The 24,917-nt window shown below is 31.0% G+C and overlaps 1 protein-coding gene across 1 annotated transcript in view; it reads left to right on the top strand.

Annotated features, from left to right (window-relative positions):
• LOC129231050 (neurabin-1-like) overlaps window positions 1-24,705 on the top strand; it is an 84,780-nt gene extending 60,075 nt beyond the window's left edge. The window contains exons 11-20 of the mRNA XM_054865298.1: window positions 1,610-1,663; window positions 2,425-2,642; window positions 3,094-3,190; window positions 5,265-5,397; window positions 11,322-11,548; window positions 13,641-13,803; window positions 15,066-15,359; window positions 17,719-17,813; window positions 18,029-18,211; window positions 24,550-24,705. Of these exons, the coding sequence (XP_054721273.1) occupies window positions 1,610-1,663; window positions 2,425-2,642; window positions 3,094-3,190; window positions 5,265-5,397; window positions 11,322-11,548; window positions 13,641-13,803; window positions 15,066-15,359; window positions 17,719-17,813; window positions 18,029-18,211; window positions 24,550-24,705 (1,620 nt within the window). The remainder of the gene's footprint in view (window positions 1-1,609; window positions 1,664-2,424; window positions 2,643-3,093; window positions 3,191-5,264; window positions 5,398-11,321; window positions 11,549-13,640; window positions 13,804-15,065; window positions 15,360-17,718; window positions 17,814-18,028; window positions 18,212-24,549) is intronic.
• The last annotated feature ends 212 nt before the right edge of the window (window positions 24,706-24,917 follow it).

The following is a 24,917-nucleotide window of genomic DNA, read 5'->3' as shown; positions in this document are numbered from 1 at the left end:
CACTTTTACCACGGCGGCACACGAACAGTTCACAAACTCAGCCTTTTCGGAAATGCTTCCAGCCTTGGCCCGAAAGCCAATGATCATGTCCTTTTGAACGTCAGATAAATCGCTTCGTTTCTTCATTACGCCAACGATTGAAATGTTTTCCGAAGCCCTCAGACACCCTTTATATACGCTCAACTGCACTGTGCTGCCACCTGCCTTCTGTGATTAGTTATTTAACTCTGACGTGGAAAGTACGTGGTGGTCACATTAATGTGACTGGACTGTGTATATATATATATACACATATATACAGTCGACTTCCGCTATAACGGGATCCGACTTACGCAAAATGGCTATAAGGCGAGTTTTTCAGGAGCAACAAATTTTAGATCTAAATCAAATTTCTTGCTTTCAACACGAAAATGTTTGGAAAGGAATGGTGATGCTAAGTTTCGGCTTTGTTATTGACTACTAAACATTGACTTCGATATTGTACTTTCATCCTTTCAGCATCACTGACTGTGCAAGTTCCCACACCGCACTATAAACACAGCTTTATTAGTGTTTAGTGTTTATATATCATCACTCCTCATATATTTCATTTATTTATTCTAAATATGAAAGGTGATGAAATATTGTGGCACCTAGGCATGCTGTTTCTTCTAAAGTTTGAAGATGATACTCTTTAACAACTAGAAAGTGGGTCAAAAGTAGCACGACAATTAGGAATGAGTGAATCTAATTAAAAGTCAAGGGAAGGCAATCCGTATAAGTCCAGGCCTTAGTTTTAATATGAAGCTCGCAGAAAAGTGTTTAAGCAAAATGCAAACAATATGAAATTGGAATCTGTTCTTGTATTGTATATTATAGAGACCCTGAAAGAGGGGTGTTACCATAGATGTGAATGTTATAAAAGTAAATGTGAAGCTACTGTATTTAAAAATATATTAGAATGGCCATCAGATTGCGCAGTATAAATTATCATCTTCAATTTTTAAGTTATAAATGTAACTTATTGTATCTAATGTATAGTACTCTTACAGTGCAGTGTTTTATTATTACTACCTGTTGTACGTACCATACTTTTTATTTTTATGTCTCTCTCTCCCATTGATCATTCATTTTGTGCATCATAACAGTATTTTATGTTGAATAATGCAGCTTTTTTTTAAATACAGTAAAAATTCAGCTCTTTATGTTAGAAACTGTAATATATAGTTAAAAAATGGTCTAAAGCAGTTTAACAGGTGTTTAAAAATGTCTACAATGATTGGGTATGTTAATAAAAAAATCATGTACACAACACTTTTCCACAACACGAAATTTCGACTTACGCGAGGAGTCTTAGAACGCATCCTTCGCGTAAGTCGGGATCGACTGAATATATATTTTTAATTTTTATACTACATATATATGTATGTAAAAACAGTAAAAGTAAAATATGCTATATTTTTATGTTATTATTCTTGTTTTTCAATTATTACTATCAAAGTCCAGGTTTTAAATTTCAGGTAGTGTTTGTAGCTCATTATTATTACTATTATTTTACTAACATATTCATCATAATTATTTCAAAGAATTGAGACTATTAATTTTAAATTTATGATTTACACAATTTTAGGTGCAATATCGCAGTGCTCTAGCTGAAGCAGACTTACAACAAGCCAAAGAGAAGGTAATTTAAATAAATATTTTCAGTTTTTTGAGCAGGTAATTTTATTGTTTTGTACAATAAAGTTGTCTAATGTTGTTACTCAGACGGTTCTTCATGTTTAAAGTGAAATGTTTTGGTGTGTAACACTTATAGAAAGTAAGTCTTAAGCTATGGAAGCCTAGAATGATGGAATTTTTTTCAATATTTCATGAATAGATATATATGGTTCTTTGCCTTCACAATTATGTGTTGTGGTTTATGTGTAAAACATGATCAAACAATTGCATGATGACATCTGATTTTGGCGAAAAAAAAAAAAGTCTGCTTGCTCTGCTGAAAGAGATAAAAAAAAGTTGCATAATAATGTTTGATGATAGAACATTTTGGTTACTTTTATGCAAACATAATGTTATTTAGACCAAAACAAATTCAGTCAAGAAATTTACATGTTGTTCTGACATGATACTGTTCGACTTTGCAGGCGTGAAGTGTTTTCACTGTATAATTAGCATTTTAGAATTGCTAAAATAGGTAAATAAATATTCAATCTAATATATGTAATTCATTTTTAAAACATGTTATAATCTATTTAAAAATATTTGTCATTCAAAACTTTTAAAAATTTCTTGTAGTCCTGTATGTCTTGTAGTCTTCTAGTGTTCCTGAGCTTCTTTGATAGAACTAAAATAAGTTTCATTAAATGACTACTAACAGAGTTTTTGTCTGTGTGCAAGCAGAAGTTTTATTGATTTGTAATTTGTTTTATTTTGTTTACATTTTAGTTACAAAGCATTGAAAAAATGGAATCTGAGCGTCAGAAAATGCTGAAAAAAATAGATAGCTTGCAACATCAAGTAAATGAAAAGGAGTTAGGGATGCAAGCTGCAAAACAACAAATTGAAGAATACAAATTTAAAGTTGGTAGAGCTCAGCAGCAACTTCATGATTTGGAGCGTAAATATAGCAAGGCAAAGAAAATAATTAAAGAATTTCAAAAAAGGTGTTTATTTATTAACTAGTTATTTATTTTTTATTTTCTTTCTGTATTGTGAGATATAAGTGTAGAATTTAGTCTATGTTAATCCTCCTTTTACTTGTCTTCAAAACAAAAGTATCTTGTCTTGGATGTGCAAGATTTCACTAAGAAGTCCTTGCATCACATGAAGTTATTGAAAATGTTTCACGAATCAAGCGTTTAAATTTAAGTTGCATAATTTACACAATTTATGTCTAGTAAGTGTTAATTCTTTCTTCACAACACATTGTTTTCCTTAAAAGTGGCTCTATGATAAATATAATTTAAAGATTTCATCTGCAAAATTCCCAGTCATTTCAATGAGCTGTTAGTCCCAAGTTTTACATCTGTATTCAACCCAGTTATTTTAAACTAATTGCTGGTTGTTAATGTTATGCAATATTTTAAATCCTTGCTGAAGTATAACATATTTCAGAGAGAAAGACTACATCCAGCAAGAGGATTTTCGTTTGCAACAGATTCAGGAGAAAGATCAAGAATACAATGCATTAGTAAAAATTCTCAAAGACCGAGTATGTATTTTCACCATAATTTTCTCATATTATTAAATTTTTATTTTTTTTGTAAAATGTAAAATCCAACTAATGCAAAGTAACTAGTGAAGCATTACAGGTAATTTACCTATTAATAAATTTGTATTTTGACCAATTCAAGTTTGCAAAAATGTTTTTTTTTCTTTTTTCTTCTTTTCTTTTATTTTTTTTTCTTTCTTTTTTTTTAGTCAGTGCAACATTTCTAATCAATGCAACTTTTCTATTAGGTAAATAAATATGCAAGGCAGATCAACTAAGTTTTTCTAAAACTACATGAAGAAAAATCCAAGTAGTTTGTTGTCTTTGTTTATTTTTCTTCCATTTTTCTTACATTTCAAAAAAGAATATTCAAGCCAAAACTTAATTTTACAACCTAATTTACTCGATTACTTAAGATTTATAAAGAGAAATCATTGAAGCAATCCCTAGTTTATATTAATCTTAACTCTGCAGAATATTTGAATTACGAGAGAAAAATAATAACTAAAGAAGTCTAAGAGCACTTAGAGTAGGCATAAAATGACTATAATACCCTCACATTTTTTGGTATCCTCCTAAATGATACAGTAAAAAAAAAAAAAAAGATGCATAAAATTTTGACAACAAAAAAACTGTGCTCTGGTAATAAAATGTAAGGCTAAATTTTCAAAGAAATTTTTTGACCCCAATATAATGACACCAAAGAAGTCCCTTGTATAAAAGGTGGAAGAATCAATAAACATTAATTTTTATGATTAAGTCTTTATTATTGAAATGTGTAAAAAGAATATTTTCTTTATTTGTACTGACAGAGAAGAAAGGAATACATAAGAAATTTTAAAGGTTAATTAAGGATTTCAAAACTTGTCTTTTTATTAGAAGCTTTTAATTAAAATGATATTTTTTAAATATATATATATATATATATAAAATTGTATTCCTAAATGCATTAAACCTGGAGAAATAAAGTCTGTAATGAAAAACCTAATGATTTTCTTAAAACCTGGTTTCCCTTGCTTGTATAACTGTTCTTATTGATACATTAGATACATTATTATTACTTGATCTCTTTTTTTAAATCTTTAAGCAAAATATGTGTTAATCATTTAATTTTTAAAGTTGTGTAATGTACATCAGACTTTCGAATCAATTGTAGATAATGCGAAATACTTTTTATGCTTAAGAATATATGATTTTACATTTACTTTTATTTATTTATTTTTCTTAGATAGCTATAATTATGATTAAATTTGTTCACAAGACTTTGTACTTGGTTATTTATAATTAATCATGTCTCAACCCTCACAGTAAATTATTTCTTTGATTACTTATTTCTGTTATGGTCCATTTACGTGTAGTATTTTTTCAGTTGTTATAGATTTCTTAGCAATTTTTTTTTTCCCTGTAGAAAGATCTACTTATAAGGAAAAAAAATGATCAGATTTCACTCTTAATTATTTAACTAATCAACAAGAAATTAGGTACAAATGTGAATATTAAACATTTATTAACAAGTAATTCATTAAGTCTTCATAGCTTTCCAAAAAAAAAAAAAAAGTTCTTACAAATAGTGTTTAAACCAAACATAAGAAAATGGGTTAAAACCAAAAAAAAAAAAAAAAAAGGGTGTTGTTTTTTAAAAAAAAAAAAAAAAAATTTTTTGTTCCTTACTTCTTCCTGAAACTTACTAAAATCAACTCTTATTAAATTCAGTTATGTTTTTTTAATATGTTTTTAATGTAGGGTTTTTTTGTGGAGGAATGTAACGCTCTTCATAAACTTGTGTTATTTAATGTAAAATAGGAAAATTTGCTTTCCGAAATTTTTATGTCCATGATTGATTTAAAATTAATTTCTATGTATTGCTAAAATAAGGAAGGTTTTTGCTAATTGGCACTGTTATATGCAATCAAGTTTAACTGTGTGATGAAAAATTCAAACTAAAAAAAATTATCTTGTTGCATGACAAAAAAAGGCAATCCAATGTTAAAAAGAAACCCTATCTTTCAAAACTATTTTGTCTACTAATATTTAAGTCTCTCAGTGTAGAACTCATTTAAAAATTGTTCAATAGGTTATATTGTTAGAGCATACTTTGTCTGAAGTTCAAAAAGCAGCTGGTCTGCCTGTTGAGCTACCATATGATGTTCATCAATTGACTCCAATCTTAAGGAAGAAAAATGGTGTACAGTCAGAATCAAAACTTAGTAAGTTTCATATGCAAAGATTAAATAAAAAAGTATTGAAGTATTGTGCTAAAAAATTTTAATAATATATTTATATTAGTACAAATGTAGGTGTTTCAGTTTTATGCAATGATAATATGTTGCTTCTTAAACAAAATTCCTTTATAACAATTTCCAGTCTTCCAAACAACATAGGTCTCTGTAACAAGAGATTTTTATAGCGTAAATATATGAAAAATTGCATATTTTATTAGTCATATTTAAAATATGAAATAACTTTTACAAGTTATGCTGTTTTTTAAAAAAGAATTCAGAAACTTATAAAATGATAAATAATTTCATATCAACTGAGCTGGTGGTGTATTTTAAGTACTACACATAAAGTTGAATAAATATTAGTTTTTGAATAGATAGTTTTGAAAATTACAAAATAAGTTGAAACTTAATTTTGGACATTATTTAGAATGAGTGATTCATTTTGAACATTTATTGACGTTAAAATAGCATTGCATCTATAGAACATCAAATGAGGCTTCATTTATCCATCCCTATGATGGAAAGATCGCAATAATGAGAGGTTGTTCTAAAGAGAGTTGTCTGTAGTTTATTTAATTGATATTTCTTTCTGTGAAATGATTATCTTATAGTTTGCACTTTAAGTTATTATTTATTGTGATATAAGTGTTCTGTATGATAGTCATTGTAGTGCATTAAAAAACTTATTTTGTTTTCATTAAAAAAAAAAAATTTGTAAAGCTCTTTTAATTTTAATTGTATTGCAACTTGTGCTAGTTCTCATCAGGAAACCATGCGATAGTGTAATAATAGGAACATTTAAATAAGTATAAATCTAAAGAGTACTGTAAAAGGTGTTTCTTGACACACACAATATTTGCTCATGTGTCCCTGTTATTGAAACATGAGGCCTTAGAGGGTGATGAAATTTTAAGAAAAGTTGCCAAATTTAGTCAGTTTTTGAGTAATAGAGGACATCCTTAACATGCTTTGTAGATAGATGTCCTGCTGTTTGCAGAAAGTCAAATCATGTGCAGGATTTGTATGCTCCGAAAAAACCTGGAATTGTTAGGAAATTCATTTTGTCCTCAAAAAATCTGGGAATTTTGCAAATTTGAACTTTAAACCTGGAAAATAGAAGAAATGACCTGGAAAATCATTCAAGGAGACATGCCTGTTCACATCAGCTCATGAAAATCAGAAGAGTGATAAGTAGCCAATGTGGAAAAGCTTCTCCATGTAGCCATGCTTTTCAGTCTAGACTTCTGAATTTAACTTGAATCAAGGAGCAGTATGATCAGTTTTTAGGTGTACTATGATAGCTGTATTGGGGTTATCGAAGTCACAGAAGGGAATTGCACTGGGAGAGATTTTTGCGCGATTTTAAGAGAGCTGCTGGTGAGAGGAATTTTTGTTGCTTGTAACGTTGTTATTGTTTAGTGTTTCATTTGGTGCAGGTTGTGGCTTGTGAAGCATGTGTTAGTTAGTGGTTGTAAAATGTTAAGAGAAATGACATGCAGAATAGTCTGGTCAGTTGGACAACTGAATCCACAGTAGTCTGAATGGATTGAACCTGTTACTATGAATTCGTACCGAGCCCTTTGTAGTCTTGTAATCTATATCAAAGGACATTTTGCTTGAGCAACAGGGGATGACAAGATATGTGATGAGTTAAAAGCATTGGGCAATATTTGATAACAGAAATAAATAGCTTTCTGTGCAGGTATTGTTTAATCTCAAATCCAAGATATGTGATGAGTAAAAAACATTGGGCAATAGTTGATAACAGAAATAAATAGCTTTCTGTGCTGGTATTGTTTGATCCCAAATCAAACAAAAGCACCAGTATTTCTTCCCAAGTATCTGATATACAGGAAAAAAAGCACCAAAAGCCCTAGCATAAGAAATTATGTTCTGAAGGAAGATGTGCTTACTGCAGTAGTTTTATGGGAAGTAAAAATGTTTCTTTTATCATGTAAAACCTTTAAAGATGCTCCAAGTATATTATTTTATTTCATGTTCACAGAGTTTAATGTATCCAAAACATCAATTCGGGGAACTCAAAAATAGTTCATTATGTTGTGTTTATATTAGCTCCTTATTTTTGCTCCCTGTTGTTGAAGGATATTTCTTCAACACGTTTTGTTTTAGTCATTGACGAGTCATTGAGTACTGTAGCCACATAAATATTTTTTATTTAGCTGTTTGAAGCTGTTGTGGTATTTTGTATGTTCTATTTTGCTGTCTTTGTTTTAAAACAATAAAAAAATTTAAGACAACTTTTATTTGCAAATGCAGGCCAAGAAGCAAATTTGTAAATAATGCTCTTACAGAACATGCTATAAGTGAACCTGTATATAAAAACAAAAAATAAGTAAAGGTTATGGATTTCTTCTACTAGTCCATGGGGAAAATGTCAATTTTTTAACAATATGCTTTTTTATATTGTTAAAACAATTAACAATTGATTTTTCCCCAGTCCACGATTTTACATTTTCCCACTCAGTGGATTTTGTATCACTAGTCGTACGGAATACGTACAATCAGGGTTCCACTGTATGTATAAAATACTGAATAGTACTAAAATTTGCATCAAATACCTCATGACAAGAGAACAGTTCTTACAGTATTTAATGCAACTCCTATTCGTAGAAGACCAAGAGGAAGACTTAAATAAAAGATAGACGGATTGCTTGTAGGATGATTTTGCGATTTTGAAAATTATGAACTGGAGGTTAATTTTTGGCTAAGGATTGGAATGGGGAAGGCTTTTAAAAAAGGCGAGGGTCCACAAAGGATTGTAATGGCAATGTGGATAATGATGATGATATAATATTTAGTAGTAATACAGGCAGGCACTATATGTCAGATTTAATATCTCCCTCGACCTCACTCTCTCCAATATACACTATTCCAATTCTGAGCTGGACCTCAAAGTTTCCGACTTAGCTAACATAGCCTCTTTGTCACTGATGCTTTCAACACTAATATTGAATGCTTTTTATAAAAAAAATCAATTATCAGTAATAGAGATATGTAGAGAATCTGAAATTATTTAGTGGTTAACCTAGAACATTTATTAATTGAATCGTTTATTACAAAAACCGGTCAAGCGACAAAATTGCTAATTTTAGAAAAACATCTATATGACCATATTAAATTATTCAATGATGATTGCAACATTGTTCATTAAAAGAAATATACCTAAATATGTATCCCTTTTAGTTTAAGACATTGTAATCCTTATAGAAAAATTTTAATATGAAGGTAATTATGCTTTTTAGAAATTTTAGAGTTTATTGCTTGACTGGTTTGAAATAATTTGCTCAATTAATCACACTAGTCAATTACTGGAAAAATATTTTTTCATAGGAGAAGCTCTATTATATTTCATTGAAGCAAAAATGTAATCACATTGGTTTTGCTTAAAAAAAAGCTTTAAAAGCCACAAAAGTTCATTTATTGACCGTTTTGGTCACTTACTAGTACTGATAAAGACAGTTAGTATAGTGGACCATCCCTTAATCTCAAAATAAATTTTTATTTTAGTAATGAGAATTTTTTTTCTTAGAACAAACATCTGTGTCATATATCCATAAATATATAGAATTACATTTAACCTGATTGAATATGATTAAAAGTTCATCTCATTACACACTAGCTAATACTAGAAGTTACTTGCTTGAATCTTTCTTTTTGACTTTGTAAGTGTTCTCTCCTAACCTCCAGTCAAAACTTTCATTATAAGAATAAATTATAACAGTGCTTTTCATAGGATACTAGAAATTTGTTCCAGCAATCAGATAACAAATATCTACTTATTTATTCTTGTTTTGCACATCTTTGTGCTCCAGTGGTCAATTGTTGGCTTGTGGTCAATTACTGGGAGATCACCCAACACAAAGCAGCAAAAACTGATGTTTCCATTTCGTATCTTACTTTTAATTCTTCTTTTTTGACCAATTTTATTCATTTCTTGCACATAATTTATGAACACCATAGGGCCAAAAGTAAAAATAATAGATGCAGGAATTTTAATCTTTTTTTGTATTAAAAATTTTGTTGTCACTTTTTAAAAAACAAATCAACACCAAATTTCTCGTAGCTTATACATAAAGGCTCTTTTTTTTTTTTGAATTACTGATGACAATATTCTATTGTGGAATTTTAGTTACCATTGACATTATATTCAAATAGTTGTCTTTATCTAATGGGGAATTTAAATGACATATTTTTATTCCAATAGGGATTTTCATGTAGTTTATTTTATTCAATTATAGTTGTCCTAATTCAAATGGGAACTTTTAGAAAATGTTAATAATAATTTAGAACTGTTGACCTTATTCTAAAAATGGTTTTGAGGAATGTTGCTCTTGGGGAGTTTTAGAGACTGTTATGTGTGTGTGTGTGTGTGTGTGTGTGTGATGTAGATTTTTAAGCTCATCTATGCCAATTAGAATTTTCAGCTAAATTTCTCCTTATTCATTTAGGAGATCCCTTATTCAGAAAATTAGACACATAATGTCTCCTGAGCTCATTCTTTACTCTGAAGGAAATGTAGTATTCAATGTAACAGATATTCAATGTCACACATTGCTACACTATACACCTAGTAATATTTTAAAATACAGTAGATATAGATATTCTATAAGATTATGTACCTTTAAAAATCTGAGGTAATTTTTAAAATTTGTACTTTTATTTCCATTACTGTAAGTAATTTGAGAGAAGCATCACTTGTATTATGTGCAGATGAAGTTCTTCAGACATTTCTTAAAAATTTTGAGAGCATTTTAGACTTTCAACCATTTAAAAAAAATTTAACTTTTGCCATTATTTACTTTTTACATGGTGGTTACCATTACATGGTGGTTATCTTTTGCCATTATTTACTTTTTACATGGTGGTTACATTCCACAGAAGTGCCACGTAAACCAAAACCACGTAAATTAAGACTTCTTAGAATAGGGTTTAGGTTCTATAGATTAAAAAAATGCTTTATTCTTGTCATAGATAAATGTATAAGTTAAAAGTGTACTTATTCCGATACATATGCACAACCTACATAAAGAAAGCGTGAATAAAATTAGCTTTTAATATAAAAAAGCTGGTTATGATAGTGGCGTCATTAATTATTTTTATCTGTAGTTCTTTGTGGGGCATTAACATATCCAAGATCACTCATGTCACTTCCATGACGAGATCTTCCTTCACTAATAAGTCAGAAAAATCATTTGCCATCTTTTGCAAGGAATGGCACAAAATTTTCAATGCAAAAGCTTTTGGTTGTGTGTCATCAGTGTCGGTATCCCGTTGGTTTCGTTTTTCTTTGTCACTTCTAAAAGCTCTTCTCCCTGTGAACTCTAAATTGTGTGAGTTTAATAACTTAAAAGTGTCCACTAAACTAAAATGTTAAAATGTAGCTGCTTAAAAATAACTACAAAATGATCCATACTCGCTTATTAGCATACCAAAATGCAGTTTATTGGGCATTATTTGCATAAAATGAGGGCCTGCTGTATGTTTTTTTAGACATGCGTTGCTCTATTTCTTAGTGATGCATTATTTTATATTTTAGCTAGCTTTTTAAATTTTGTTGTAGGAAACCAGTTTTGCATTGATAATTTGAAACTATAATGCAGTGATAAATGATTTTGGCTCTGCATTTTATCTTTCTAGATTTCAGTCAATTGTCAAATTGTTTAAAAAGAATAATATTTTGTTTAAAAAATAGTTTCACCCATCTTTTTTAATATATTTGCATTTTTTAAGTTCATGTTTTTTTTTTCAACTTTAATTTGAAATTATTTTGAATGAAGATCAGTGTTTGTTTTTCTAAATTTCTTTTGCAGACCTTTCCTCTTTAAAATTAAGTTAACATGTGAGAAATACATAAATATTGATTGACAGATCTTTTCTCATTATTCCAGCTTTCAAGCAAATTGAAGTAGATATGTCTGATGGGTCAGATTCAGAACTGGGAAAAAGAGCTCATAGTCCAGATGCTGCAAGTGAAGACAGTGAAAAAAGATCAACAGTTGAAAGGAAGATTGTTCCAAAAGAAGAGCATTTAAATCAGTCAAATAATCTTCCTGATTTGCTTGAAGCTAGTTCTGCCAGATCGTATAGTGAAAGTGATGTTAAAAGTGATGCTGGGGTAAGCATGTATGAAGTTCATAAAAATAAACTTTACAAAATATTTTGTGAGATGCGAAATTTTTGCCACCTTGTTTGAAACTGCACAGAGTTTATAAAAATGTTATCCTTTATTAGCCTTTTCTGATAATATTTGATAAATCAAATAATTATGTAAATCATTATATTTTAAAGTAAATGCTTGTCTTTGTGCAGAGACAGTAAACGAAAAACATCATTATTATTAAAGAAAAAGTCACAAAAATCTGCTAGAAATCTGTTTTCAAGTTACAAGTAACCCCTTTAAAATATATAAGATTTTGAGATATAGATATTCTAAAAGATTATGTACCTTTAAAAATCTGAGGTAATTTTTAAAATTTGTACTTTTATTTCCATTACTGTAAGTAATTTGAGAGAAGCATCACTTGTATTATGTGCAGATGAAGTTCTTCAGACATTTCTTAAAAAATTTGAGAGCATTTTAGACTTTCAACCATTTAAAAAAAATTTAACTTTTGCCTTTATTTACTTTTTTGTACTGAGCAAGATAGATTTCGCCAACATTGTACTCCAAATCTCATTAATTTTAAGTTGTGCAAGTTTCATCAAAAAAATCTTTAATGATCAACTTGAATGTGTTGTAAAATTTTAAAACTTTATGGACAATTTCAAAAAATTTCTCAATCATTGATTTTATTAAAAGAAAAAGCATGCCTGAATATCACACTTTTTTCAGTACAGAATAAAATTTTATGCACTATTTTTTTTTATAGAAAACTTCAGTTTTATGTGAACTTTCACTTTTTGTTAATTTTGCACTCTCATGCTTGATTGCATCCTGAAGCTCATACTTTTGCATTGATCAAGGATTGCTTCTAAGCAAAAACAATACTTTTGTAATGAACTCACAATTATACTTTTTAAGTTTTTTCATACGTAAAATTGATTTTTTCATCTATTATGTTTACTTTGCAGAGAAATAATTTACCTAAATTGAGATACTTGAAATAAATAAATAAATAAATAAAATCACTTCTATGCTTATATACATAAGATTGGATTTTTACAATCTATTTTTATTAATTTAATTTTTTCTTCTTCTTCTTATTATTATTATTAGTGCAGTAATAGTGCTTTTGCTTAGTGTATATATTTTTTAAGAATTATTCACATTAGTTGAATTTTTGTTATACAGGGTTTGTATAAAAAGTAACCGGACTGAGCTTAGAAAACATATTTATTGTCAAAATTTCTACACTTTTTCTCTAGAAATCTTCAAAGTAGTCCCCATGGAAGTTGATAACCCTTTGGTACCGGATTTTCCAGTTCCTGAATGCCCCCTGGAAGTCAGCAACCCGTAAAGCTTCTAGAGCCCTCGTCGTAACGAGTTGAACAGCTTCCAGAGTCCCGAATCGCGTCCCCTTTAGTACTCTCTTGACTTTGGGGAATAGGAAGAAGTCCGATGGTGCCGTATCCAGCACATGACGCTCCTTTTGCTTGTCCATCAGATGTTTTGGCACCAGCTTTGCACAGATCTTCCTCATGCTCAGATCGTTCTTAACAATGTCGTGAACGGTCATCTTATCCATCCCGACCTCTTCTGTGATTGCTCGAATGCTCAGACAATAGTCAGTGTTCAACACATCATGCACTTTTTGCACATTTGGGTCCGTGTGACTGGTTAATGGGCGTCCGGCGAGCTGTTCGTCATGGACGTCGTCGCGACCCTCTCGGAAATTCTTATGCCTCTGGAAGACTTGATTTCTGGATAAAGCTTCTTCACCGTAAAACTCATTGATCATTTGAAGAGTTTCCATAGACGTTTTCTTGACTTCTACACAAAATTTGATGTTAACATGTTGCTCGATGGTACGCTTCATTTTCACTCCGACGAGATCACTAAACACGCACTGCTCTCTCGAACGATGCTAACCCTCCAAGCGTTTGGAGGCAATTGACTTGGATCTGCTCCCCCTTCCCTCGATCCCCCACCACCACTAGAGCACCAACAACCAGTTTACAAACGTTTTACCTGTGCGTCACAAACTCAGTCTGGTTACTTTTTATACAAACCCTGTATTTAAAAATTATCTTTGTAAATATGCTTCTAGGATTATAAAGAACTTGAAAAAGGTGCCAGTTCTGTACATGATACACCAGTTTCTAATGGGTCCTATTCTAAAAGTAAAATGGAAAATGGGCTAAGTGCTCCTCCGAGATCAATATCATTTGCTGAAGAAATAAAAGTTGCTGTATTAGAATGGAATTCTAAAGGTATGTGTAACTTTTTAAATTTCAAGTGTCATAGAGATATTTAAGGAGATTTTAGTGTAGTATATACACTGTCACATTTTGAATAAAAAGGTAATGTATTGCATATTTTTCAAAATTTATTTTTGAGTTAAATTTTCTGATTATAAGTAATAGAGTTGCAGTAGCTGAAATTGTGCATTACATTTTTGTTGTAGCATTCAAATGACTCATCCTCAATTGGTCAATGACCTAAATTAACTAACTTTAGCTTAACTTCTTTCTTAATGTGAATGTGTGTATGCAAGGGTATTTTAAAGGTAATATGCAGATAGTATTTCCATCATTCATTTATGTGAAATGACCTGAAATGTATCATCCTGGTAAATGTCTAGTTCTTATGATGGTTTGTGTTTTCTGTAAAACTGACTATGTTGATATCAGTGCTTGTTTTTAAATAATGAATAATTAAGGTCAGAGAAATTGAAAAGCCAAATTTTTTAAATATGAAAATTGGATTTAATACTAAACTCAACACAAAAAGAAAAAAATGAATATTTTCTATTCAATTAAGTTATCTCTAAAAAACAAACATAGTGACGAAGTAGTTTGTAAGGTCAAAGTTTTGTGGTCAGTTATTGATCTTGTTTTGAGAACCAATCAAATTATAATAACTAACTACAAAAGTTAACATGAAAGCTGTAAAAGTTATTATTGTGCTTTGTTATGTACAACAAAGAAGGTTTCCAATGTAATCAAATTGCAATTATTGTTGCTTTCGTTTTTTTTTTGTACTGAAATTATTTGAATTTTTTTTTATTGAATTGAGTTTTAAATTCACTTTAAAATGATATGTACCATTTTGTAGTTTGTGAAAAGTAACATTTTCTGTAAGCATAGACAGTTAAAACAATTTCAAAAGTGCCCACAATGTCATCCACCACTATGTATAGATATAGATGTATTAATATATGTTTAAACTGAAATTTCTCAAAATTATTTGATTTTTCACTAAAGTTTTTTATTTCTGATTCACTAAAATAGGACACATCCTCCATCCATAGGAAAATCCTGGAATGTATAGTCAGTTTGCAATTTACTTATTTGTGTTTAATGAGTAAATTAACCAAACTTATGAAATTCCATCTATCTAACATGGTCAAAAGTAATTAATCATCTTTTAAAATCAATCTTGGGGATAAAATTTTATTTTAAAAGTCCAGTTTTGTGCCTTGTTTCTTACTAACATAGTATACCTAAATAATACAAATACACATGTTTTATAGTTACAGGCTGTAGTGATTCAAACCTATGTAGAAGTCCTCAGAGTATGGACAGCCTTGACCAATTATCAAATGGTAATTCTGTTGAAAAATTTATTGAAGAACACCAAGTGGTACCTCCAAGCTATCAGCATGCCACAGGAGAAAATTTTGGTTATCCAACATGTCATGCTATTTCTCCAATCATTTTTAATGAAAATGATGCTCCTTCTTACCTACCTAGCACACCACCTATCGAAATTCCTCCAAAAAAGAGAAATATGCAAGGAGATAACCTTCGTCTTTCTACAAGCTTAGGTAATTTATTTTGCTTTTTAAAAACTTGTTCTTTGTAGGGGATATAACAGTAATGCACACTTCTTATACTGCCTTGTTTAGAAAATTTCAACATTTTATTTTGCATCATCATTAATAAATTGTATAATCCCAGATCCCACCCTCATCTCCCCATTTTTTCTGAAAAGAATTTGTAAGTTGGGGTGCAGTTTTTAATTCAAGATTTAATATTGTAAACCTTATTATTATTTTGATTACACGTCAAAAAACCCCTTTCCCAGCAATTTTAGCCAAATTTTGAGTTTCCGAATCTCTGAAAGTCGCATTGTTAGTGTTGTCAATTTGGTAAGGCACACAATTTAAATAGGAGTTTCCTCTTTATTTCAAAACTTTTAAAATCCAGTCCTTCATTGCTTTGTGATTGACTGTACCTAGCTAATACAGTGGTTTTGGTGATAAATTTCAATTATATTGGTCACATGCAGAAATTATATAATAATAATTGCTTATTTTTCTCAAAACTATTCTCCCAATGATAAAGATGTTGGTAATGTTCAGTAGTGGGTATTATTTGGGATCTAAATCACTGCACTAAATCAGTTTTTAATGCATTAAACTTATGTCTTGCTGGAAATTACTTCTGTTATTAATATATTTTATTCTAAAAATGTTTGATTTGTTTTGAAGACTAAATAAATTTTAATGAAATTTTTGAATTAAAAATTCAAAAATTTCAGTAAAATGAATTCATGGTTATTCATGTATATTCATGGTTAAGGGTTTTTTTTTTTTTGGAAATCTGCTAGTATCAGTCACTTACTTCACCGAAAATGTTACGCCATGTTTAATACTTCAATCCTGCACATAATTCAGTTATTTTGAAATTTAGAAGTTTCTTTTACATATGCTGCTCATACTTATTATATTATTCAACACCATATGTATCACAGTTAATAGTGTATCTTGCAAAATGTTTGAATATAACTTAAAACATGTTTTATTGCAAAATTTCATGTTGCTGTTTCTCTTCTTTTTCTGTTTATTTAGCACCCTCATCCTTGTAATTTTAAAACTTTTTAAAACATGTTATAAACCTTTTCTTAAATTTATGTGGTGATTAATCACCACATAAATTTGATATAATGATGTATAAAATATAATGATATAGTATATAAAATAAATTTAATTAATGTTTTCCTCCCCCTGTAAATAAATTTAATTAAGGTTTTAATGTTTTAATTAATGTTTTTTGTTTAATGTAAAATAAATTTAATTAATGTTATCTCTGGAGAAGCTTGTTTAACTCTTAAAAATGCCTTTAAATCATACACATTTTTAACATTGTAAAAGTGCTTCTGATAAGTGCTACCACCCAGTGACAACATAGTATGTCACATTTCGAAAATATCGTAGATTCATTAAAATTTACTGAGAAACATTTTTTAGGTCCCCTGTAACTCCCCCAGTGTGCAATGTTGTAAAGAAGAAGAAGGGAGAGAAAAACCCCTCTGTATTTCTCTTTATTCATGATAAAATATTTTGTAATAATCCAAGATCCCCTCTGCTATGACTAAAAATTATGATGAAAAGTCTACTTATGAACATAGGACATAGATTATTTTCAGTAAATAAGCTATGAATATAGTACATTTTTAAAAGGAATTTAGGTGATGTACTTTAAGTGCAACAAAGTGATAAACATGCGTTGGAGTCAGAATTAGCCCAATGCTACTTAGAGAGTGTATACTAAAGCATTCTTTTTATCATATTAGTTCACTATCTACCAGTAAAAAATACATTAGGAAGTAGAGAAAAATCATACATTATCTTAATTTTCATAGTTTTTCAAACCTGCATGCTATTTTTAAATGCATAATAATAAGACTATATTTTGACATTTTAAAAGACTTCTGCATTATTGCTGATGGAATAGCTTCATTGTGCTACATAAAAGCAATCTTGAATTACATCTCGAAGATTTTTGTTTTCAAGTTAACAAACTTCTGTTTCAATCCTGCTTTTATTTTTAATAGAAACCATTTTATGTTAATATCTACTGAATTTCAATGAAAATATAGAACATTTTTCTGAGGAGAAGTAGTTCTGACAACTTATATTTAAACATGGGCTTGTTTATTCAACTGTATGTACTCTTTATTTTATTGTTTTAGAAGTTCTAATTGTTTGCAATGAAATCTTTTTGTTTTAATAATGCCTAAATTTAGGACAAGTTTTGGAACTCGTCTCTTAAATACTCTGTTGAAAACCATAACATGAACTTTTTTTCCCCCCTTATAATGTCTATATATAAATATATGCTGAATTATTTGAACAGTTGAAGCCTTTTTCTAACTTGGCATTTTTAAAAATACATTTTCAGATAATTCTAGAGAAGATTTAATTAAAGAAACCATGCCAAATTTTCTTCCAAGTTCCAAGTTGCAGAAACCATCATCATTACCTCCAAGAGTACCTGTAAGTTTTGCTTTATATAATTGTTCCACAATGTCCCCCCCCCCCTTCCTTATTGTAGAATTATTATTCAATACTAGAGCAGTTCAAAACTGTTACTCCTTCATTTTTTGTTTCTCAGTTTTTCAAATTTAAATGTCAAAACATTTTTTCAATTTGTAAATTTATAAATTGCACTAAATATTCTTCATTGAATTACTCTTTTCTGTTACATCTAGGAAAGAAGTAGCAGTCGAGACCGCCGTCCAAATAACTGGCAAGGACGTCCTGTTCACTTGTGGTCCTCTACACAAGTTGGCCAATGGTTAATGGTTCTCGGCATGGAGCAATATATTAAAAGTTTTCAAGCCCATGAGATTACTGGCATTCATTTGCTCAATCTTGATACTGCTAAGCTTAAGGTACATTTTATTTAATTTTTAATAGGATTATTTTGGTTAAATATTAAATGCTGATGTACTTAACAGGGTAGGCACATGAGAATTGAAGAAAGTTAAAATGCTCTTTAAAGCCAGAGTTTTTTATTTTCATAGGTTACTGCCATCAAATCTATACAAGTGTATGATTTTTCTGGGAGTAGTTTCGATATGATCTTGGTAGTCCACTAACGATGCTTCATAAAATGGTTAATGATCTTGTATATTCAATGCAAAAATAGTGTGTTAAAATGTTATTTTTGAATTGAAAATGTTCATATGCACATAAAAATTTATGGCAATGAAACTTTTATGTTCAAAAGTTTCGATTCATAAGAGGAACAGCTAGAGAAAGCTTTAGTGAATTGTGCTGGGTTTGAGAAATTGTTTTGTTTCATATCAAATTATAATTACAACTATTTGAACGTGAAAAGATTTTAGTGATGTGACAGTGTAAGTGGGCACCCAATGAAGTATTTATTTATCAAATCTTTAATTACTTTATCTTTTTTAAAATATTTTTTATTGTCTTGAGAATGTAGCTATGATCTATACTGCCATGCTGAAGCACAGAAGTCATATCTGAATTTATTATTAAAATTGCATTATTGTCTCCAGATGGTTCTTTGTGACATAATTTAGGTAAATGCAATGCTTTATGATAATATGTAAATGGGAAATTTTTTAATGAAATTTTAAAAAGTGTATAGAGGCGTAAAACTTAGAGCTCAGCTGCTGATAGGATTTTCGTGTTTAGCACAGCAGTGTGCCAGAAGTATAGTACGTAGAAATTGGTGTTGCTTTTATAAATTAAATTTTTAAAAACAAATAGAGCTCAATATTTTTGCTCATTTTGAAACAAAACATGTTAGGTAATAAAAACATGCTAGTGTTTTACAGAAAAAAAAATCTTGAGGATATACGAGTTTAATATTTAAATGTTTGTTGAATATTTTTGTCACTCTCTCATTAAATGGAAAGTGACAATGTATACTCAAGACAGATGGAAACATGTATTAAACTATCAGTTCAACACTTTTAAAAATCAAGAATTCAAATTTTCTGAATATGTGCAGATTGCTCGAATAAAAATGAAATAACATGTTCCTTTGCTACTTTTTCAACTTTTAACTATCCAAATTGCATTGATATAAGATTTGAACTCCAGTTTTCATCATCTTAAGTTTGCTATGTTTCAATTTGATGGGGAAAAAAAGTTTAACAGTTTAGGAACTGACACTGTTTCATTTTTCTATCTTTAAATTATTAATGAATTTTATTGATGACAGAGTGTGTCAGGGGCGCACCCAGGATTGTTTTCTGGGAGGGAATAGATCTTTCAGGAAGAACTCCGAAAAGTGAAGTAAAAGGCAAAATCAATGAAGTTTCAAAAGGCCTTCCCCTAGAGAACATTGCTGAATTAAAATTTCTAAATTCCGAAATTTTTTTTAAAATTGAAGCCCATTTTTCATTAACTTCAATGATCTTAAAAGGTCGGTTGCTTCCCCGAAATTTTTTGAAGTTCAGGTGTTAAGAATATAATTTTCAGCTATCTTTAGTGATGCTATGTGAATGGGAGGGTTCAGAATCCTCAGCGGAATTTTTTTGACATTAAATTATGAAAAATGTTTTTTAAAATTGTCTTTGGTGACATTAGTAGAGAGAAAAAGTTTGGTTAACCTTTGAAAAATATTTAAAATTGAAGCCTTGACTAACACACAATTTTCGACCGTGACGTTAGGTGTCCAACAGTTCTTCTCTGGTAATTTTTTGACATTTTAGTTTGTAAAAAAAATTAGAATTTGTTTGGTATTGATATAAGAAAAAAGGAGGCTGGCGGTTTTAGGATACTCTCTCAAAATCGTTTCAAAAATTAAAATCAGTTTTAGGCTATCTTTGGGAATGAAAAGTTCGGATGCCCTCCCCCTCCCATAACGGAAACTTCTTATAGCGAAATTTTAAGCTATTGTGCTGATGTAAAGGTAGGGTTAGGGGGGCCCTCAACCGGAAATTTTTTGACTTTGAAGTTAAAGTCTTAAAAACATATTTTTGACTGTCTTTGATGATGTTAAAAGAAAGGTTAAGGTTAAGGGGCTTTCCTCAGAAATTTTTTGATATTGAAGTTCTAGAAAAGGTAATGTAGGCTATACGGTGAAATATTAGGAGATGGAAGGGGGGGGGGGGGGGGTTACTCTCAGTAATGTTTTGGAATTAAAGGCCAAAAAAATATACTTTTGTGATATGTTTGCTGAGTTTTAGGGGGTACAGTTTGTGGGTTCTCCCTGAAAAATTTTCAGCATAGAGGGTCTATATACGCAGTTTTAAATTATCTTTGGTGTTCCTAGGGTTAGGGGATAAAAGATAGGGCAGCTCTCTCTGATGGCTTAGAACAGATTTTGAAACTATTTGTTGGAGATGTTGCATAAAGGAGGGAGGTGCGGAAGTTCTTTGAAATTAAAGTCCTCAAAACTCATTGTAGACATTTTTTTGAACCAGTTAGAAAAGAAGCAAAAGAAAAGTGGCCCTCGAACAGAAAATTTTCAAATTTGATGTCTTTAAAAACAATTAAAGTTATCCTTGAGGAAATTAGGATGGAAGTTGGAAATTGAGTGCTCTCTTCTGAAGAATTTCTAAAATTCAATGCCAAAAAACCCATTTTCAGGCTCTCTTTGGACAGGGAGGGACTTAAGCCCCTTGTTCCCCCATAGGGGCACCACTGGAGTGTGCAAACAAATATAAAGAAGAAAGATTGGGACACTTTTTTCCAAAATTATTTTGTTTTGAAACTTAGTAGTAGTTATTAGGATTTTATTTATTCATTTACATATTTGCTTTTGAAGTTCTACTTTAAATGTTCTTCTGTAAGTCATCTCATTAAGATTAAATCAGTAATCTACTATGAACTTTAAGTATCGTAGGTTTGAACTCCTTCCCCTGCATAAACTGCTGCATCTTAAAGAGTAGGGACTGGCCAACCACCGTCCTATGCTCAAGCAGTGCATATGTTTAAGATGGCTGTTGTGAGAGAAACAAACCCGTTGGAGAGATTATCTCGCGATGACATTGAACATATTCAGCTTGTCTTTCTAAGGAGGACAGACCTGATTCTCTCTGAGGATCACATGCTAAGAATGCTATTGGCTTCTTAACAAAAATAGTATTAGGATGGCTTTTGGTCTTTTTACTGGACCTTACTTAAAGTGGCACCTTGCTATAATGAGTGTCAGTTATGGTTCAATTTGCAGAGGTTACCTCTTTAAGAAGGAAAATATTACTCACAGCCTGTGTGATTGTGAAATGTTTTCTGCCTATAGGTTTGAACGCCTTGGTCATCATTTGCTTGAACCGTGCGTGATTCATGATATTCCTATTAGGTGTTTGCTGAATTCTGCTTCAACTACTGGTCTGTTTTAAGACTTCTGTTTGGGGGTTAGTACAATAGACCTCTGGTCGCAGTGCTCGGTTCGGTTGAGCCCCCCTTTCATTCATTTCATACACTGATGAGCCAAAACATTATGAGCACCCAATCAACAACGCATTGTGCCACCTTTGGCCTGCAAAACAGATGCGACGCGCCAGGTAGATTGTATTAAATGTTAATGCAATGGTCATGCAAAGTTGAGATTTCTTGACATAGGTGTGTTTCAGCTCTGAGCTGCCTTTCCATGAAATCCCGAATGTGCTCTATAGGATTTAAATCTGGTGAATTTCGTGGCCAGAGCATTAATTGGAATACTTCATCATGCTGCTGTTTCCAATCCAGCCCAATTGTAGCCTTGTTGCATGGTGCATTGTCCTGCTGGAAGATGCCATTTCCAGCAGGGAAGACCGACGCCATGTACGGGCACACCAGATCTGCCACGATGTTCAGATAGTCCATAGCCTTCATAGTATGTTCTACCACAACTAAGGGTCCCAGAGCTTGCCAGGAAAAGTCCGCCAAACAATAATAACGCCACCACCAGCCTGTTTACGGCCAACGGTACAAGACGGGAGCAACTGTTCGCCTGTAAGACGGCGAACCCTAACACGACCATCCATGTGATGAACGAGAAATCACGATTTGTCCGACCAGACAACTCTCTTCCAGTCATCCAAGGATGAGTATCGGTGTTTTCGGGCCCACTGTAGGCGTAGTTGGAGATAATGATTGGTCAATAAAGGCACACGAGTGGGACCTCTGCTGCGCAGTCCCATATCCATCAGTGTCCGCTGAACTGTGTGTTTGGGAACATTTTCGCTCGCAACTGCATTGCATTGAGTTGTCAGTTGATCAACTGTCTGCCTCCGATTTTGCTTTACCAAGAGCCCTAGTCTCCAACGTCACTTATCTTTAATGACGTGTGGCCGTCCAACACCTTTATGCCAACTGTTGGTTTCACCGTCCCTTTTCCACTTTGCATAAGTACTAACAACGAGAGATCCTGAACAACCTACCCATCTTGCAGTTTCTGAGATACTCGTTTCGAGTCTTCGGGCCATCAAAATCATCCCTCTATCAAATTGGCCGAGATTGTTACCCTTTCCTATAGTTTGCAAAAGAAAGTGCTTGAATGAAGCCTGCCCTTCTCCAGTCTCAGTTATATACCAACCCCACTTCATCATGTGGTCTCCACGTCGTCCAGATGAATTCTTTGAAAACGTAGGGGTGGTCATAATGTTTTGGCTCTTCAGTGTAGGTTAAAATGTATGCATTTATGTACATTTAGTAATTCATCTGCGAAATTTTTTATTTTTAAGTGTGAAAGGCCGCGGATAACCCATTCCGCGATAAGCCACCTGCTGATAATTGGGAGTTAGTTTACTGTATCTTCTATTTCACACATTCAGTACTCTCGTGGCATCGTTCAGTTTTAAAATACCTGTCAAGCAGCATATTTATGTTTTTTCATTTATATAAGAATTATCAAATGAGGTCCTTGCCCCTAGGGGCAAAAATGAAAAGAAAGAAGAAAGGTTGTGCTGACTAAGAAAAAGGCTGTACTAGTGAAGTTAAGAATTTCTTAAAAGATTCCTAGGGTTTAAGTTAAGATATAATTTAAGTTAGTGATTTTTTAAAAATAAAAATCAGTTGATTTAAATCATTGACACCACGTTAAAAATGCATGATTAAATCACCTTAAGTGTTTTTCCTTAAGTAATGTTGTTTAAACTTTTCTTTTTTCCCCTCTGTTATGATTTAGACAATCTTATATTTTTCTTTTCATAAGATTGGCTAGTTTGCCAAGATATAGCAAGTTTTTTTGTCCTTTTCTGCTTTGTCTCCTGGAAGTTTTTTCTGATTTATGCAATTCATTCTTGGTGTTGTAACTTCCCCTGTTTCATAAAACTACAAAGCTGTCCTGGTTGCTTCTGCTTGTTTTGCCTTTTTGTAATTGTATGTGTGTGTGTGTGTGTGTGTTTTAACATTTTAAAATATATAATTCAGTTTTGATTGTGTTCAAACATTATATTCCGAGAAGGTTTTTAGGCTACATTACTTTAAAGATAAATTTATATTAATTGCTGTGTAACAGCATAAGTTGTAACTAATTAATGTTCACTTATCAGCAGTGGAGCAGTTAGTAATGCATTAGTTATAAAACTAAAGAATGTTTTCCTTGAGACATGTGGGAGATCCTGGGGAGATACGCACCACAAATTATATCTTAATGAGCCTGGCGATAGTCCCGTAAATCACTATCCTTGAAAATGGTAAATGAAAATCCTGTCATTCATGCATGCAAAGTTGATTTTCTATTAGAATCCGACTTAGGAATGCATCAAAATTGTAATATTATTAACGTTATGTATTAACGCAAAATTAGCAATAATAATTGCAGTTATGTGTCTTTTAGTTATTAAACCCTTTTTCAATGTGTAACTATGAGCTCTAAAGTAAAAAAAAAACATGTGACAAAATGATGAGGTAGGGAAATAACCATTTAAGTTGTAAAAATGTAGAATTTACCAAAGAACTAATGAAAATGTTTATATAATCAAATTTATTTATTTATTCAGCAGTCTAGTAGTTTTTTTTTTTTTGTTTAAGATACTATATTTTTAGTCTTAATTAAATTGCTTATTTTCAAGGGTGTTTGGGGGGGGGGGTAGTCCCTTGTACAATGTGATTTTAAGTGCTTTCCCCCCCTTATTGCAATGATGCTTTTGAAGTACTCATAGTAATCACATGTTTTGTAATACCAAGTTATTGTAGAAAAAAAATGGACAAGTGAAAAAAATTTTAAAACTTTTTTATTGCATAAGTTTTTAGTAAAAAATGATAGTTACATATTTGCCAGTTTAAACGTACGCTTATATTTGTAAAATACTTGTATTTTTAGACTCTTGGTGTGAATTGTAGTAATGACCGTTCAATAATAAAGAAAAAATTGAAAGAGATGAAGACCCTTTTGGAAAAGGAAAGGAAAGCCCACGAGAAAGAACAAAAAGCCCTTGAAAAACTCCAAAAGAAAGCAGAAAAAGCAAGAAAGAAATGACAGATAACTTACTTCCATGTTAAGTATAAAGTCATAAAATTTTTTGTATGTAACTGCAATTTTCCTCAAAAAGTGCCAAAGAAATTTGTTTTACTATAACTTATTTTGCAATTCGTGTATTGAAATTTATTTTCAGTATTATATGTATTTTTATTATAGTTCATAGAGGCTATTTTGAATTTGTTATGGATTTCAAAGAAGTCTTATTCTCT

The sequence above is a fragment of the Uloborus diversus genome, chromosome 10 (genome assembly GCF_026930045.1).
Source record: "Uloborus diversus isolate 005 chromosome 10, Udiv.v.3.1, whole genome shotgun sequence".
NCBI lineage: Eukaryota > Metazoa > Arthropoda > Arachnida > Araneae > Uloboridae > Uloborus > Uloborus diversus.
This window is presented reverse-complemented; position numbering and strand designations above follow the sequence as displayed.